Source organism: Thalassophryne amazonica, chromosome 15, assembly GCF_902500255.1.
Source record: "Thalassophryne amazonica chromosome 15, fThaAma1.1, whole genome shotgun sequence".
Taxonomy (NCBI): domain Eukaryota; kingdom Metazoa; phylum Chordata; class Actinopteri; order Batrachoidiformes; family Batrachoididae; genus Thalassophryne; species Thalassophryne amazonica.
This window is the reverse complement of record NC_047117.1, coordinates 29184328-29203562: the sequence shown is the minus strand read 5'-3', so window position 1 is coordinate 29203562 and position 19235 is coordinate 29184328. Positions and strand designations below refer to the sequence as shown.

The window sequence follows — 19235 nt, the reverse complement described above, 5'->3', positions numbered from 1 at the left end:
AGGTTGCTGCAGTTTTGTACAACTTTCCAAAGGTTCTCAGTCCTGCTAAATTCTATAAAAATTCTCTGTAAACAGTGTTCTTTTGTTGCGATACATAACCTTTTACATTCATTAGTGATGAGGTGAGGCTTAAAGTTTCTGCCATGTAAAAACTCAAATGTTCTTCTAGTTTCCCTGCCTTGCAAAAGGGCCAAAAGCAGCCTCAGTTCAAACATATTAAATCCAGTCAGTCATGTAACAGTCTGAAACCATAATCTCGTATAATGTTGTAAAGCCTTGCCACCCACAAACACACACGTTTGTCAATCTTGACATCCCTTTTCCGTATAGTGCAGCAGATAGAATATTTACAGATGAATCCTTCAAATGGTGATACAAGCAAATACTCCTTAGACATTACTCCTTTGAAAAAGCAGACAGGTCACTTGGATTTTCAATAGGCAGCCAGGTAGGGGTCAGTGAAGAATTACATAGGGTCAAAATTTAGAAATGCTCCAATCATATTGAAAAGTATACTACAGTATTTGTCCGATGATGAAGATTCCAAATAGGTATAGTTTGGACTATCTACAAGTAACTAAACATGACACATGATGCAAACTACTCCTTTTGAAACCCCTATTAACTCAAAGAATAATTTGCATCACTTTTTACCAAAACTGGAGCAACTTTAACTTTTGACCTCTGTACAAGGGTGATTCTTAGACTACGGGCACTTATGTCCTTTGATCATATTGTATGAAAAACAGAAAAAAGGGGAAATTTCACACTTTTATAGTTATCTTTACAATGAAAGTGTGTTAAGAAATTTGTTCTAGTAGTCTATGATGACTTTTTCACCTTTTTTCAGCATCATTATATGCAAATATTGCCGTTTTATGCTTGTCCCACACCCAGACTTTTGATCTTCAATGATAAAAATGAATGGTAAAGAAATGTTTTTTCTAATGTTTTAAAATATCTCTGAATATCAGTAAAATAATCAAAACATAATTGGGGTATTCAATGTCATACAACTGTTGTGATTTTTTTAAACAAAATGTAGTTGTCCCGCACTATTGCCGTAATTTCCACCACAACACTGTAATGTCCCTTTAAACAGTTTGTATGAAAAATTGTTTGGGTAGTTTCTATGGAGATAAACAGTGACATCAGAGCACATGTATATAGCGCCAAATCACAACAAACAGTTGCCCCAAGGCACTTTATATTGTAAGGCAATGGTGTGGTGGAAATTACATTTACAAGGCCAATAGTGCCCGTAGTTAGAATCACCCACAAACTGAAATTGACCTTTGTCACCATTCTTGCTATTTTTACCCCAAACTCCAGAATATTCAGTCATAGATAGTCCAAACTATACCTTTTTTGAATCTTTATGATCAGACAAAAAATGTGGTATAGGTTTCAATGATTTGAGCATTTTTAAATTTTGACTCCTGTGTAATTCTTCACTGACCCCTACCTGGCAGCCTATCAAAAATTCAAGTTGCCAATCTACTTTTTCAAAAGAGTAATCTCTAAGGAATACTTGTGCCACATTTTGTGCTTGTATCACCATTTCAAAGACTGTTTTAGTTATCTGCTGCACTATTGTGGGACAAATGTAAGACAATATATAAAACACACATTCACTCAGTCATAAAAACTGCTTTCTTTCATTACCATCTCTGATAAAAAGAGGGAGGTTGGCTGGTAAAAAATTAATACATTAAAAAAATAAACAAAATTAGAAAGGCACCCTACAACAAACAAAAATTCATAGGGGAGTCCGGCAACCCTGGAAAAACAAGTTCAATACAAGATCTATTCTAGAAATCTTGAATAGAATAAATTAAGGTAATGCAATATGATCCAGATACACTTTCATGCAGCTGATCTTTACAAAATAAACCACTCATGTTAAATGTATTCAGATCAAGAATATATATATATATATATATATATATATATATATATATATATATATATATATATATATATATATATATATATATATATATATATATATATATATATATATATATATATATATATATATATATATATATATATATATATATATATATATATATATATATCAAACAGAGCTACTGGGAAACATGTGTATAAGTGCACATAATGTCTTCGCAAATAGCAAGAAACCACTGTTGTCATGGCGATTCTTCCAAGAAAAAGAACTGCAGGAGAGAAAATGTAACAACTGATGAATCTTCACCAAACACCACACTCCAAAAGAACAAAGATGACTTTCAGATGTTGGTTTGACTTTCTTATGATTTCCTCAGTGTGGCCCTCTGCTGGCAGCCATTAAGACCTACAAGACATTCCTTCAGCGATGCGTCACTTCACCTACTAGTCTTGATCCATTTGGTCACAACAGCAACACTAACTTCCTGCTCAGCTTTGATTTCAGCTTCACTTTATGATGTTTCTGTGGTGATCATATTCTCGCCCATCTCTACAATGCCCGTGGAAGATAAGGAGACGTGACCCAGCTGTTCAGCTCAGTCACCCAGGAGTGGCGACCGGACAGCGGCCTTCACTCAGAGGGGACAGTCCATGCTGTCATGCAGCATATTAGTCCTAATGCCTTCTCTCACAGCCTCTCTGCTCCCAAAGTGCCTCTTCTGCAGCTCCTCGATCTCTTACTCCTCTCTCTTCACATGGCAGCGGCACACCTCAATGCCCGAGTCTCCTGTTAGCCGTCGATGGCTGAAGTGGTCTTCCTCGTCATCATCTTCTTCATCACCATCCTCTTCCTTTTCAAGTTTTACCTCCTCTTTGATGCCACAGTGCCCAAAAATGAACACATCTGAGGAAAAGAGGGCTTGTTTATTGGGAGGCGTAGTAGACTTGGGAGATAAACCAGGGGGCAAAGTCTCGTCTTTGTCTTTTTGAAATGTCACGCCTCTGAGTGGTTCTGAAACAACCTGAGGATGGACATAACCAGAAGGAAGGCAGGGTGACAGGATGAGAGGGGGCAGTGGCTGGTGAACAGAGTGTGACGCACGGGAGGGATAAAGAGTGTGGAAAGGGAGAGAGGGTGGTGGAGCTGAAGGTGAGACTCCTTCGCTGCCATGCGAGGAATGTCTCTGTGTTACATCTGGAGAAGTTACAGGTACAACATCCGGTGGAGCTTGCAGTGAAGGTGCTGGCGGGGGAGATGGTGGAGCGCCAACCCTAGATGTGACACCAGAGTCGCCCCCAGCTTCACTGGGTGCGGACATGTGGCTGCTTTCATATGTCTCGTCTGTCACCTGGACAGAGAAGGAGGTGCTGGAGGGCGAGGTGAGGGAGCACGACTCGCAGGAGCAGCTGGTGTAGTTGTCAGAGCTCAGAGAAGATGCCATGCCACTGCGTCCAGGGCCGGAGACCAGGTAAGGAGGGCAAGGGTGCCGGTGGTGATGATGTGGGTAAGAACTGCTCGGACCTGCTGTGGTACTTCCCTCCAGTGCAAACACAGAGCTGTAAGGTGGAGGCGGCGTACTGGGCTGTGCTGCCACCTCCTCATAGGACGGCAACTTGAATGAAGCCAGAAAACCTACAAAAAAACAAAAACAAAAAGGACACCTCAAACATGGACAGTATGTTAACATGGAAGCTGCTGTATTCAAGCAATGGTGGTTTCCTAATGCCAATTTTCTATCCTGAATGACGTCCACATTCCAAAAATGAGGTAATCGGACACACATTCAACCCAAAATTATTTATTTCAAGATGCACAAACGCACTAAAAAACCCAAAGCAGCCTCTAAATTTAAAATAAGATGCATGTTTCCCCATATTTGCATAGATTACATCCAATTATTCACAATTTTCCCAATTGGTGATTCTGCATTCATACATTATACAATGACCAGAGATGACAGATGCTGTCATGCCCCGATTGGGTATCTGATTGTTTTATGAGCCCCAGAAGTGAACAACTGGGGTGGCTTAGTGGTTAGCACTGTTGCCTCTCAGCAAGGAGGCCGTGGGATCGCTTCCCACCTGGTTCTTTGTGTGTGGAGTTCTAAATGTACTCACGTGGGTTCCCTCCAGGTGCTCCGGCTTTCTCCCACTTCCAAAGACATGCAGATTAGGTGAATTGGAAACTTTATTTCACCGTAAGTGTGTGTGATAGTGTGACTGTGTTTGTCTGTCTATATGTGGCACTGTGATAGACTGGCGTCCTATCCAGGTTGTACCCTGCCTCACGCCCTGTCACTGCTGGATTAGGAAAGTCACTGCTGGATTAGGAAACAGCCCCCCATGACCCTTGTCTAGAAGAAGCAGGTATAGAAAATGAAGTAAAAAAAAAAATGGGTTCCAGAAATCGGCAATGGGAGACGTGCTAATGTTCCCCTTTGATGTCTATCCACTGACACCGTAGTGTGTCCTTTAAACTCTCCAACTTTGCCTGATGGGATGCCAGCCCATCTCAAGTTACTTCTTCCCGCCAAAACTTGTTCCATTTATTGGTAGTTCAACATCTATATTGATAGTCCAACATCTATCGCACTGACGTACCTGCTCTATATGACTACACTGACAAAAAAGGAAAAATGACAAATATGTACATTGGTAGCACATGATGTGTCCAAATAAAGCAACAGAAATGATCAGACACTTGTCTTTGTTTACATATTTCAAAAGGAGTGAGAAGAATTTATGGAACTTATTTATAACAACATCATTTTCTAATATTTCTAATGGAGAAACATAACAAAATTACTTGGTTACCTGGTATGTGATGTGCATAGTATTCATCTATTTTCAATTCAAGATCCAAATGGCTGGTTTGGTCCTTTAAGGCTACAGAATGTGTGTCATTCATGATCAGACTATTGAAGAGAGTCAAAAATGAACGTGTAGCAACTGACAAATGATGAAACCTGTGACAGCTCTGTCAGCCTTGTGCACCGAGTGGTGTGCAGGCCGGCACTTTGTTTTTTCGTCTATTCCCTTCTTGAACATTACTTTATACACAAATTCAGATGCACTGAAAAAAAATTGCATGAAGCATATGAAATGTATGAAGATACTTGTTCTAAATACAGCATCATTATTATTCATGAAGTTAGTCTGTTACAACGTCAGCCGCTCAAGAAATCAACCATCCTTTTTCTGCACATAATTTTTGTAGAATCACATGTACTTGTTACTAGGTTGGGACTATGGAAAAAGTTGGGTCAACTTTTATGCAACGGTTGCGCCATCTTTTTCCCCTGCCCACAACAGGAGGATTATTATTATTATTATGAACACAGGAGACACGTCTTATAGCCCATGTGTGAAAGAGTCTTAAAATTACTTCACCAAAGCTGAAATTAAAGATGGTAAATAAAATAAAAAGGCTCAACATACTGAGGTCGAGCACTGAGGATGGCGGATAGTTGCAGGCGCCATTATAGGCGATAAGATTGATCTCCCTCTGTCTCTGCTGCTGCTGGATGCGTAACTTTGCCCGGCGATGACGGTAAGCACAAAAAACACTGAAGAGGATCAGCAATGTCCACAGCAGCCAGAACCCTGTAGAAATCAGAAACTCAGTATCAACCCCACTTTTAACACGACTAACGTTTAACATTAAACATCGCCAAATTCATCTGTACATCAACTTTTTTTTTTTTAACACCTTTATGATACATCAGGATGTCTGAAAAAAAAAAAAAAATTGCGATAAAGAATAATTGTGATACCGTGATTAAATATCTATCCAGAGGAAGGTTATTTGTGTATGTAGAGCTGTAGGTCAGTAGGAGCTTGAACTGTGATCTTAAAACAAATTATTTTGACAAAATATGACCCCTGCAGCAGCACTGTTTGGTCTTGTGAGGCCAAAAGCAGTTGAAATGCAGTAAACATAGTGTGATGTCAAAGAGGTACATCAGCAGGCTCGCTGAACTGAAAACAATCTCAATGCCCACAAGCAGCTCAGAGGAATACCGTTATTTTGTCAGTGTATGAAAGCTTGTATGAGACAGAAGATAACGAGGCAGTTACATCTGGTGATGAGATGACAGTTTTGAGCCAAATTAATCTGAAGCAGAGGACAAAGGAAGTGGATGTAACAGAGACTGACAGGATGTACATGACAGGAACAAAATTCCTCAGTTTACAATGGTTTAATAATAATAACTAATTTATATTTATTCAATTAAATATTAAGTGGTAAGGAAAAACTCCCTCTGATGATATTGAGGAAGAAACCTCAAGCAGACCAGACTCAAAGGGGTGACCCACTGCTTGAGCCATGGTACTGACACAATTGACATACAAGGTGTATTAGATAAGAAACCGACACTTATTTTTTTTTTTAACTATATGGATTTGAATGACGTGCGATTACAGCAGTCATGCTTGAACCCTCGTGCGCATGCGTGAGTTTTTTCACGCGTGTCGGTGACGACATTTCCCTGTGGGCAGGCCTTGAGTGAGATGTGGTTCAGCCCTCTCAGCTGAATTCCTTTGTTTCACACGCTGCTCGAGACGGCGCGCGTTGCTTTATCAAAATTTTTTCTGGACCTGTGAGGAATATCCGAGTGGACACTATTCGAGAAATTTAGCTGGTTTTCGGTGAAAAGTTTAACGGCTGATGAGAGATTATGGGGTGTTTCTGTCGCTGTAAGGACTTCCCACGGAGCAGGACCTCGCGCAGCGCTTCCAGGCGCCGTCGTCGGCCTGTTTCGACCTGAAAACATCCTAATTTAAGGCTTAATTCACCCAGGACGTCGTGAGAGAACAGAGAAGATTCAGAAGAGGCCGGCATGAGGACTTTATGCGGACATTCTACTGTTTAAGGACATTTTTTTAATGAAAGACCTGCGCGCAAATTCTGTGTGCGCCGCGACAGGAAAAACACCTCCGTGTTGAAAACCATTTGTAAAATTCAGGCGGCTTTTGATGGCTTTCAACAAGTGAGTAACTGAGAAATTGTTTAACTGCTTGGGCATGTTCCAACTTGCCCGTTAAGGTTTCCAACGGAGGTGTTTTTCCTGTCGCGACCCCCCGCGGTCGGGTCCGGCCCGACATGCGACTCTGCCCGCACGTTCTTTCATTACAAAATGTCCGTTAACAATGGAATGTCCGAATAAACTCCTCATGCCGACTTCTTCTGAAATTTCTCTGTTCTCTGACGACTTACTGGGTTAACAGAGCCTGAAATGTGGAAGTTTTCAACTTGAAACGGCGAGACGCTGCCGCCTCGAAGCACAGATCGCCGTCAGGCGCCATGGGCCGTCCTTAAAGCGACACTACCAGACCAAAATCTCTCATCAGCAGTTAAAATTTTTACTGAAAACCAGCTGAATTTATCAAATGGTGTCCACTCAGTTGTGCCTTACAGTTTTGAAAAAAGTTTGATCAAACAAAGCAGCAGTCTCTGAGCCATTCCTAAACAATGAAGAAAAAAAAAAAATCTATGAGAGGGTGGGCCACTCCTCACTCAAAGACTGCCCACAGGCGAATGACGTAATCGACAGGCGTGAAAAAACTCTCGCATGCCCACGAGGGTTCAAGCATGTCTGATGTAATCACGTGATTCAAATCCATATGGTTTTTGGAAAAAATAATAAGGTCGGATACTTTTCTAACAGACCTCGTACATGAAATCTTGGGAGTCCACGTTCTTGCTTCTTCATATTTTATATATATATATATATATATATATATATATATATATATATATATATATATTATATATATATATATATATAGACACACACACACCGACCGTTCGGTTTGGTACAGGGCTGTTGACGGGTGAGTTCGTGTTGCATGTGTTTACATTCAGTGTTGCCAACTTAGCGACTTTGTCAATAAATCTGGCGACTTCCCAAACCCTCTTGACGACTTATTTTCTCTAAAGCAACTCACGACAAATCCAACTACTTTTCCTGGCGTTACCAGAAACGTTTCTGTTTGGCGACTGAAAGTGAAAGTCTCTGTTGTGACAAAGCGGTAGCAGGTCTCCACCTCCTCCGCAGGCTGCAGCAGCCTGAAAGCACTGAGCGGAGGGATATCTACAATCCTCCTCACTCGGTCTCGCTCAGCCTACTGACCTCATTTGCTGCGCTGTGATTAAATAGTCCACAGACTTTGAGAAGCCCTGGGCTTGAGAAGTTATTTTATTTTAATAAGTGATGGGCAATTTTAATGGCAAAATAAATAAACAAACCAAGAACCAAGTGTATTTGTGGTTCTAAATATTTTAAGGTGGTTTTACTCACTTTTTTTGCCTCTCCCACAATGTTTTTGTTTTCAAAACTTTATTTAAAAAGATATATTAACAAACAAACAGTTAATAGAAAGAGAACGGTTTATTTAACTTATTACCCGGCAGCACTTTGCAATTATTTTATTTTCCTGTTTGTATAATATTACAATAAATTGTTGGTTTAAACAAGAAGCAAATTTAGGTTTTGCATTTTGTTCCCATACTATACCAAAAATGAACCAAAACCGTGACTTCAGAATCTAGGTATGTACCAAATCATGATTTGTGTATCGTTACACCCCTTATATATATCAATCAATCACACATTTTGTTTATGCATTAAAAAAATAAAAAAAAATAAAATTCTGAATTTATCGACGTTAAACTCAAACTGAAAGCAAATCTCTACAACTTGATATAAATTAATTAAAAATATAAAAGCCAAGATGTGCATAGTGCATGTTTTATCACCAGTTATACAGCTTCATGATGAAGTGGTATAGAAAACGATTTTATTAAAATGAAGACCTGAAATTTTAGAAGGTACATCTGAGATGCAAGGCTAAATTTGATTTGTTTATATCCTTCTCTGCTCTACTCCACTATGAAACCAAGAGTGATGCAAAACGCAAAGTTTGCACTGTGCACAATTTCTCTAATCACAGCCAGGGAAGCCTATAACTTCTTTTGGGTTGTCTGGGTGTCTTGGTGGCTTTCCTCACTCTTCTCCTTCTTGCACAGTTACTCAGATTTTGAGAACTGTCTACTCCATGCAGATTTACCATAGAGTGCCATACTGTTTGTATTTACACATAATTTATGTAAAAAAAGTCCAAGACATATTCAGTGACTTGGAAATGTTCATGTTTCCATTCCGACTTGTCTGAAGAAAACTGGCAATAAAACTGATTTATAGGTATTACACTAAAGCATTCCATTACTTATGCAACCCATCATCTTGGCTTTTATATTTTTAATGAATTTATATCAGGTTGTACAGATTTGCTTTCAGTTTGAGTTTAAGGAAGATAATTTTAGAAATTTTCATTTTTTTGTATTTGAAACATAAATTAAAATGTGTGAAATACCAAGTGTTTCAAAACTGTCTGAAATTTTCATCTTAGGTGCATGTCCACTGTGAGAGACATAATCTAAAAAAAATAAATCCAGAAATCACAATGTATGATTTTTTTAAATAATTTATTTGTGTGTTACTGCTGCAAATAAGTGATCCCCTACCAACCAGCAAGAATTCTGGTTCACACAGACCTGTAAATTTTTCTTTAAGAAGCCCTCTTATTCTGCACTCTTTACCTGAATTAACTGCACCTGTTTGAACTTGTTACCTGTATAAAAGACACCTGTTCACACACTCAATCAATCACACTCCAACCTGTCCACCATAGCCAAGACCAAAGAGCTGTCTAAGGACACCAGGGACAAAACTGTAGACCTGCACAAGGCTGGGATGGACTACAGGACAACAGGCAAGCAGCTTGGTAGAAGACAACAACTGATGATTATTTATTAGAAAGTGGAAGAAACACAAGATGACTGTCAATCTCCCTCGGTCTGGGATTCCATGCAAGATCTCACTTTTTGGACTGCCTAACTGTGTACCGACTCCAGCCTGTTTACAGAGTAAACACCTTAACTCCACTGAGTTGTGTACCTGCGTCCTGCATTTGTGTCCAGCCCGTCTTGCCTGTCAAACCTGATAGTACAACCTGGCCAACAATGGACACAGCAGACGCAGACGCCTTTCAGCTGGTGGTATACCACCACAGTCGGCAGCTTGCTCTGCAAGAGGACCAGCTAGCCGCTCTGAACTCAGGGATTAGTGAGTTAGCCAAGTGGCAGGCTTCTTTCATGGCCTCAGTGAGCTCTCAGATGGAGCAACTACTCACTACCATTAAGCATCAGGCTACGACCAGTACGGCTCTCGCCGATGCACCACTTCTGGGACCGTCATTAGCCCCGCCGGCTCCTGTACCCGTGGTCTGTCATCAACTCTCCCGACCTGAGCGTTTTTCCGGAGAGTCTGGGAATGTCAAGCCTTTTATTACACAATGTGAACTTCATTTTGAATTAATGGCGTCAATGTTTCCGTCCAAAAGGGCGAAGATAGCATTCGTCATAACTCACCTGAACGGCCGGGCTGCAGCGTGGGCCACGACGGAGTGGAGCCGCGGTTCGCCATCTTGCTCCTCCCTGGCGGCCTTCACTCACACTCTAGAGCAGGTCTTCCAGCACACCTCGCCGGGGTGCAAGGCCGCGCGTTCGCTGATGAGGTTAAAGCAAGGCAGCCGCCATGTGGCAGATTACGTCATCGATTTTCGCATCCTCGCCTCGAAGAGCGAATGGAACCAGGCAGCACTCCAAGATGTCTTCTTCCGGGGTTTGAGTGACGTCATCCAAGACCGGCTGGTGGCGATAAACTTGCCGAACGACGATGATCTGATAGCATAGCATCCGGACTGATCGCCGTCTGTCAGACCTCCCCCGCCAAGACAGCCACCACTACGCCCAGCAAATCCTCTCTTCGTCGGATCGATCATCCACTTCCAGCCGCTCTGGAAGCAACGCTCCTCCCAGATCTGCAGAGAAGCCCATGCGAGTGGGACGGACACGGCTCTCCCTGGCGGAGCGTGAGCGGCGTCGAGCGGAAGGACTTTGTTTTTATTGTCGTCAGTCAGGTCATGTTGCAACCCTCTGTCCAGTAAAGGGTGCCCCAGTGCGGCCGAGAAGTGTAGTGCAGGTGAGTCAAAGTTCAATTCATACGTCTTCAGAATGATTTAATCGCCACTTTTTCATCTGACCATACCACCATAGAATGTCCTGTATTCATTGATTCTGGGGCTGATTCTAATCTCATGTCACCCTCTGTTGCCAGGTCCCTTCATCTGAAATTTTATCAGCTTTCACGCCCATTGGTGGTCCGTGCGGTGGATGGCCATGAATTAGGTCAAATTGTGTACCGCACCCAATCTGTTTGCATGATAATCTCTGGCAATCATTCTGAAAAAATTAGTTTTCATGTATTTGATAACAGGACTCACTGTGATTCTGGGGCACCCTTGATTGCAACGCCATAAACCTAGTCTAGACTGGACTCAGGGTAAAATTGAAGCATGGGGATCTTCTTGCGAAAAGTCTTGCCTGTCTGCACCTGAGGTTCTGACCAATATTAGCAACTCTGATCTAGAGGGCGTACCCGTTTGTTACCACGATTTAGCGCTAGTCTTTAGCAAAGCTAAGGCTAAGTCTCTACTTCTGCATCGGGAGTACGACTGTGCCATCGATCTGTTTTCTCTTTCAGCTCCTGAACGAGCAGCGATGAATTCGTACATCCAGGAGTCACTGGATGCTGGATTGATTCGTCCATCATGATCCCCCGCTGGAGCCGGGTTCTTCCTCGTTGAAAAGAAGGATAAGTCACTTCGTCCTTGCATTGACTATCGGGGGTTAAATGATATCACGGTTAAAAATCGCTATCCTCTGCCACTGATTTCGTCCGCTTTTGACCTGCTTGAGGGTGCTAAAGTGTTCACAAAATTAGATCTTTGTAATGCCTACCATTTGGTCAGAATTAAACAGGAAGTTGAATGGAAGACTGCTTTTAACACCCCAACTGGGCACTATGAGTACCTGGTGATGCCTTCTGGGCTCACAAATGCCCCAGCAGTCTTCCAGAATTTGGTAAATGACGTTTTAAGAGAATGCTTAAATAAGTTTGTTTTTGTTTACCTGGATGACATCCTGATCTTCTCTCCCGATCTCCGCACACATACTCAGCATGTCCGTTCTGTCCTGCAGACCTTATTACAGAACAACCTCTTCGTCAAGGCAAAAAAGTGCGAATTTCATAGGTCCACAGTATCGTTTCTTGGATTTGTCATCTCCGAGGGAGAGATTCAAATGGACCCAAACAAGGTGGCGGCAGTGCGTGAGTGGGCAGTTCCAAGCAATCAAAAAGATGTACAAAGATTCTTGGGATTTGCTAACTTCTATCGGAAATTTATTAGGAACTTCTGTACCATCGCTGCACCTCTCCATAACGCAACCTTGTCCCTTCAGACATTCAAGTGGACACCTGAATGTGACGAGGCATTCCGGGTCCTAAATCAATGCTTTACCGCAGCCCCTGTGATACACCTTCCTGACCCTGCACAGCAGTTCGTGGTCGAGGTCGATGCTTCCGATATCGGTGTGGGAGTGATTCTGTCGCAAATGACTCCCACAGATAAGAAATTGCATCCATGCGCCTACCTGTCCCATAAGTTGTTGGCGGCAGAACAAAATTACTCCATCTGCGACCGCGAACTGCTGGCGGTAAAAGTGGCCTTGGAGGAGTGGCGTCACTGGCTCGAGGGGACACAATTACCATTTCTAGTGTACACAGATCACAAAAACCTCGCTTATCTTCACACTGCGAAGCGCTTAAATGCTCATCAGGCCCGTTGTGCAATCTTTTTCAGCCGATTCAACTTTGTTATCTCGTATCGACCTGGTTCGAAAAATGGGAAGCCAGACACCTTGTCCAGACAATACAAAAAAGCCGATACACCTTCTGACCCTGGCAATATCCTCCCAGCATCATGTTTTATCTCAGCCATTACGCGGGAGGTGGAATCACCAGTAAAGGAGGCCCTCCGCAACATTTACGTGCCTCCTGATTGTCCACCGGGCAAGTTATTTGTACCGGACGCCCTCGGGGGGGGAGTAATCGAGTGGGCCCACAATAGCCGGTTTTCGTGTCATCCTGGAATCAAAAAGACGGTTCATGTAGTGCAACAATGTTTTTGGTGGCCGCATATGGTTATGGATGTTACGGAATATGTTAATGCCTGTCATAGTTGTGCTATGCATAAGTCCTCGTCACGCCCAACCGGCGGGCTCATTACTACCTCTGCCCGTTCCCAAACAGCCTTGGACGCACATTACAATAGACTTTGTAGCTGGTCTTCCCCCCTCACGTGGCAACACTGTGATCTTGACTGTAGTAGACAGATTATCTAAGATGTGCCATTTTGTGCCATTGCCCAGTTTGCCTACTGCCAAGGGAACTGCTGAGATTATGTTAACTCATGTGTTTTGTCTCCATGGTTTTCCCCAGGATATCGTCTCCGGCCGGGGCCCACAGTTTGTGTCCAGGTTCTGGAGGGAGTTCTGTCACTTACTCGGGGCCACCTCCAGTCTCACGTCCAGCTATCATCCCCAAGCAAATGGTCAGACTGAAAGATTTAATCAGGAATTGGAAAAAGGTCTTAGAATTTTGTGTTCTCAGCATCCCTCTACCTGGTCCTCCCAACTGCCTTGGACTGAGTTAGCTCACAACAGTCTGCCCTCTGCTTCTTCTGGTTTCTCCCCTTTTCATGTGGTGTTTGGTCATCCCCCCTCTTTGTTTTCTTCCTCCACCCTTTGGTCCCCGGTCCCGTCTGCCCTAAGTCTGATTGTCAGGTGCCAATGAACCTGGGAGCGGGAACATCGTGCCCTATGCCATTCCTCGGCGCAATACAAAGCTGCCACGGACTGCAAACGGTCCTCAGCTCCTGTCTACACGCCTGGTCAGAAAGTCTGGCTCTCCACCCGGCATTTGCCGTTGCGGGGTGTGCCTTGTAAACTGGCTCCCAGGTTCGTTGGTCCCTTCCCCGTGTCCAAGGTCATTAACCCTGTTTGTGTCTGTCTCCGTTTGCCTGGTTCTATGCATGTTCACCCCACCTTTCATGTCAGTCATGTCAAACCCTTTATGTCCAGCCCTTTGTACCCTCCAGCCATTCCCCCGCCTTCCGTCCGATTCGTGGGGGGGTCTTCTCTGTGCGTCGGCTTCTGGCTTCGCGTCGGAGGGGCTGCGGGTTTCAGTATTTGGTGGACTGGGAGGGGTACGGCCCAGAGGAGCGGTCATGGATACCCTCCCGCTTTATCCTGGACCCCCCTCTCATTCGGGATTTTCATGCCTCTCACCCTGCCGCACCTGGGCCGTTGGGGGCCGGCCTTTGGGGGGGGGGGGGGGGGGGGGTACTGTCAGGATTTGGGTTTTGCTGGCCTTTATTTCTTGGCTTTGCGGTTTTCATTTACATTTTGTTTATTCACTTGCTGGGGTTTTTTCTGTTTGGGTCTGTCTTTCCTGTCTGTCTCTGCTGGCTCTTGGTGGTGGGTGTTTCCCTCTGACTGGTCACGCCCTCCTTCTGGTGTGTTCCACGCACACCTGTTCTCGATCTGCACGTCATCACCTGGGTGTATTTAAGCTTCCCTTTGTGCCTTACTCCCTCGCCAGATTGTAGTGCCTTGTGCCTCTTTCCAGCTCTGTTTCTTGTATTTCCTTGCCTTGCTTCATTTGCCTCATCGTGTTTTTTGACTACCTGCCTGTGTACCTCGACCATGGCTAAGCCTGATGTTTTTGTTACTACTGCTCTTTTTGGACTGCCTAACTGTGTACGACTCCAGCCTGTTTACAGAGTAAACGCCTTAACTCCACTGAGCTGTGTACCTGCGTCCTGCATTTGTGTCCAGCCCGTCTTGCCTGTCAAACCTGATAACTTTGTGGGGTAAGGATGATTCTGAGAAAGCTCAGAACTACACAGGAGGACCTGGTCAATGACCTGAAGAGAGCTGGGACCACAGTCACAAAGATTACATTAGTAACACATGATGCTGTCATGGTTTAAAATCCTGCAGGGCAGCAAGGTCCCCCTGCTCAAGCCAGCATATGTCCAGGCCCGTTTGAAGTTCACCAGTGACCATCTGGATGATCCAGAGGAGGCATGGGAGAAGGTCATCTGGTCAGATGAGACCAGAATAGAGCTTTTTGGAATCAACTCCACTTACCATGTTTAGAGGATGAGAACAACCCCAAGAAAACCATCCCAACCGTGAAGCATGGGGGTGGAAACATCATACTCTGGGGGTGCTCTTCTGCAAAGGGGACAGGACAACGGCACCGTATTGAAGGGAGGGTGGATGGGGTCATGTATTGCGAGATTTTGGCAAACAACCTCCTTCCCTCAGTAAGAGCATTGAAGATGGGTCATGGCTGGGTCTTCCAGCATGACAATGACCCCAAACACACAGCCAGGGCAACTAAGAAGGGGCTCCGTAAGAAGCATTTCAAGGTCCTGGAGTGGCCTGGCCAGTCTCCAGACCTGAACTCAATAGAAAATCTTTGGAGGGAGCTGAAACTCCAAACCTGAAAGATCTAGAGAAGATCTGTATGGAGGAGTGGACCAAAATCCCTGCTGCAGTGTGTGAAAACTTGGTGAAGAACTACAGGAAATGTTTGACCTCTGTAATTGCAAACAAAGGCTACTGTACCAAACATTAACATTAATTTTCACAGGTGTTCAAATACTTATTTGCAGCAGTAACATACAAATAAATTATTAAAAAAAAAAAAAAAAAAAAAAAAAAAAAAAAAATCATACATTGTGATTTCCGGATTTTTTTTATTTTTTATTTTATTTTTTTTAAGATTATGTCTCTCACAGTGGACATGCACCTAAGATGAAAATTTCAGACCCCTCCATGATTTCTAAGAGGGAGAACTTGCAAAATCGCAGGGTGTTCAAATACTTATTTTCCTCACTGTATATATATATATATATATATATATATATATATATATATATATATATATATATATATATATATATATATATATATATATATATATATATACACACACACGAGGTCTATTAGATAATAAACCAACACTTTTATTTTTTTTTTTACTGTATGGATTTGAATGACGTGCGATTACACCAATCATGCTTGAACCCTCGTGCACATGCGTGAGTTTTTTCATGCGTGTCAGTGACGTCATTTCCCTGTGGGCAGGCCTTGAGTGAGATGTGGTCCCACCCTCTCGGCTGAATTCCTTTGTTTCACACGCTTCTCGAGACGGCGCGCGTTGCTTTATCAAAATTTTTTCTGGACCTGTGAGGAATATCCGAGTGGACACTATTCGAGAAATTAAGCTGGTTTTCGGTGAAAAGTTTAATGGCTGATGAGAGATTATGGGGTGTTTCTGTCGGTGTAAGGACTTCCCACTCAGCGGAACGTCGTGCAGCGCTTCCAGGCGCCGTTGTCGGCCCGTTTCGACCTGAAAACATCCTAATTTAAGGCTTAATTCACCCAGGACGTCGTGAAAGAACAGAGAAGATTCAGAAGAGGCCGGCATGAGGACTTTATGCGGACATTCCACTGTTTAGGGACATTTTGTAATGAAAGACGTGCACGCAAATTCGCCGAGTCGTTTCCGTGACGACTCGGCAAATCTGTGTGTGCCGCGACAGGAAAAACACCTCCGGGTTGAAAACCATTTGTAAAATTCAGGTGGCTTTTGATGGCTTTCAACAAGTGAGTAACTGAGAAACTGTTTAACAGCTTGGGCATGTTCCAACTTGCCCGTTAAGGTTTCCAACGGAGGTGTTTTTCCTGTCGCGACCCCCCGCGGTCGGGTTCAGCCCGACATGCGACTCTGCCCGCACGTTCTTTCATTACAAAATGTCCGTTAACAATGGAATGTCCGAATAAACTCCTCATGCCGACTTCTTCTGAAAGTTCTCTGTTCTCTGACGACTTCCTGGGTCAACAGAGCCTGAAATGTGGAAGTTTTCAAATTGAAACGGCGAGACGCTGCCGCCTTGAAGCGCAGATCGCCGTCAGGCGCCGTGGGCTGTCCTTACAGCGACACTACCAGACCAAAATCTCTCATCAGCCGTTAAAATTTTTACCGAAAACCAGCTGAATTTATCAAATGGTGTCCACTCAGTTGTGCCTTACAGTTTTGAAAAAAATGTGATCAAACAAAGCAGCAGTCTCTGAGCCATTCCTAAACAATGAAAAAAATCGACGAGAGGGTGGACCACTCCTCACTCAAAGACTGCCCACGGGGGAATGACGTAACCGACAGGCGTGAAAAACTCGCATGCCCACGAGGGTTCAAGCATGTCTGATGTAATCACACGTGATTCAAATACATATGGTTTTTGAAAAAAATAATAAGGTCGGATACTTTTCTAATAGACCTCATATATATATATATATATATATATATATATATATATATATATATATATATATATATATATATATATATATATATATATATACACACACACACACACACACACACACACACACACACACATAAAAAACAAGGCCTCTATAAAGTAGTTGTCTGGTTCACTCACACCACAGCTCATAGTAGTAGGTACAGCAGCCTGTTTCTCCACAACAGTGACCGGTTTCACACAGGTACCCTGGATTGTTGTTTATCCCGGGACAGTACTTAGGACTGATCACAGGCTGGCTGCCAGAGCTGCCATGATGCTTCACCACCTAGTGGACAGAACAATAAATCACAGTCACGCCACAGTGGAAGTCACTGTGGAAACATTTTGTTGTTGCTGTTTTGTTTTGACATGTACAAGCATTCACACAACTTATGAGTCAATTTAGAAATATCTTCCTCTCCCACCTTATTGATGGTATGTTTATCCGTATCCTTCTGAGAGACAGCCACCTGAAAAGAAAAAGGTTACATCTTAGATATTAGCATCAAAGTCAAGAAAATCTCAGCCTGAAAAAACCTCACAAACAAGAAAAAACATCATCTTGGACATTCTTATTTGTATCCAGGCTCTGTTTTGTTTAAAACTAATAATAAAAACCTAATATGCTGTTGCACAAACACAAAAATTCAAAATAATAAATTTTATTTATAGGCGCCTTTTAGAACTCTCGGGGTCAACTTATATCAGATAAACACAAACATATTAAAATGAACAAACAAGACCAAAATAACCAATCCGGACAAGTTATGAGTCAATTTAAAAACATCTTTATCTCTCACCTTATCAATAGTGTGCATGTCTGAATCCTTCAGAGGGACAGCCACCTAAAATTAGAAATGGACAGCCATAACATTTGATCTTAGATAATAGCATTAAAGTAGAGAAAATCTCAGTATGCAAAGTTAAGTATGTGTGTGTTTTACAGTGCATCAGGAAAGAGATCTGACGCTCCCCATCCAACCTGATGGAGCTTGAGAGGTGCTGCAAAGAGGAATGTGCCAAATTGCCCAAAGATAGGTGCACCAAGCTTGTGGCATCATATTCAAGAAGACTTGAGGCTGTAATTGCTGTCAAAGGTGTATCAACAAAGTATTGAGCAAAGGATGTGAATTCTTACATACATGTGATGTCTTAGTTTTTTATTTTTAATAAATTTGTAAAAATTTCAAAAATCTTTTTTCACATTGTCATTATGGGGTGTTGTGTGTAGACATTTGAGGGGAAAACACGAATTTACTCGATTTTGGAATAAGGCTGTAGCATAACAATATGTGGAAAAAGAGGAGTGCTGTGAATACTTTCTGGATGCACCGTATTTAAAATTTGTGTTTTTAATCTGAAAGAACTTCTGAGTTTTCTCACAACTGTATAACTTCATGACCTCATACACTCAACAAAAATATAAACGCAACACTTTTGGTTTTGCTCCCATTTTGTATGAGATGAACTCAAAGATCTAAAACTTTTTCCACATACACAATATCACCATTTCCCTCAAATATTGTTCACAAACCAGTCTAAATCTGTGATAGTGAGCACTTCTCCTTTGCTGAGATAATCCACCCCACCTCACAGGTGTACCATATCAAGATGCTGATTAGACATCATGATTAGTGCACAGGTGTGCCTTAGACTACCCACAATAAAAGGCCACTCTGAAAGGTGCAGTTTTATCACACAGCACAATGCCACAGATGTCGCAAGATTTGAGGGAGCGTGCAATTGGCATGCTGACAGCAGGAATGTCAACCAGAGCTGTTGCTCGTGTATTGAATGTTCATTTCTCTACCATAAGCCGTCTCCAAAGGCGTTTCAGAGAATTTGGCAGTACATCCAACCAGCCTCACAACCGCAGACCACGTGTAACCACACCAGCCCAGGACCTCCACATCCAGCATGTTCACCTCCAAGATCGTCTGAGACCAGCCACTCGGACAGCTGCTGAAACAATCGGTTTGCAT

General features: G+C 42.8%; 1 protein-coding gene across 2 annotated transcripts in view; it reads right to left on the bottom strand.

Moving 5' to 3' along the window:
• Positions 1-2426: 2426 nt before the first annotated feature.
• The window catches only part of LOC117525865 (phosphatase and actin regulator 4A-like), a 33206-nt gene continuing 16397 nt past the window's right edge, over positions 2427-19235 (bottom strand). Inside the window, exons 4-9 of one of the 2 annotated variants that reach the window (XM_034187798.1) lie at positions 18054-18098; positions 17679-17723; positions 17392-17539; positions 5350-5514; positions 2584-3544; positions 2427-2545 (exon numbers count right to left, since the gene is read on the bottom strand). In XM_034187798.1, coding sequence (XP_034043689.1) covers positions 2649-3544; positions 5350-5514; positions 17392-17539; positions 17679-17723; positions 18054-18098 — 1299 coding nt within the window. In that variant the 3' untranslated portion in view covers positions 2427-2545; positions 2584-2648. The remainder of the gene's footprint in view (positions 2546-2583; positions 3545-5349; positions 5515-17391; positions 17540-17678; positions 17724-18053; positions 18099-19235) is intronic. The other variant, XM_034187799.1, reaches the window with a different exon arrangement.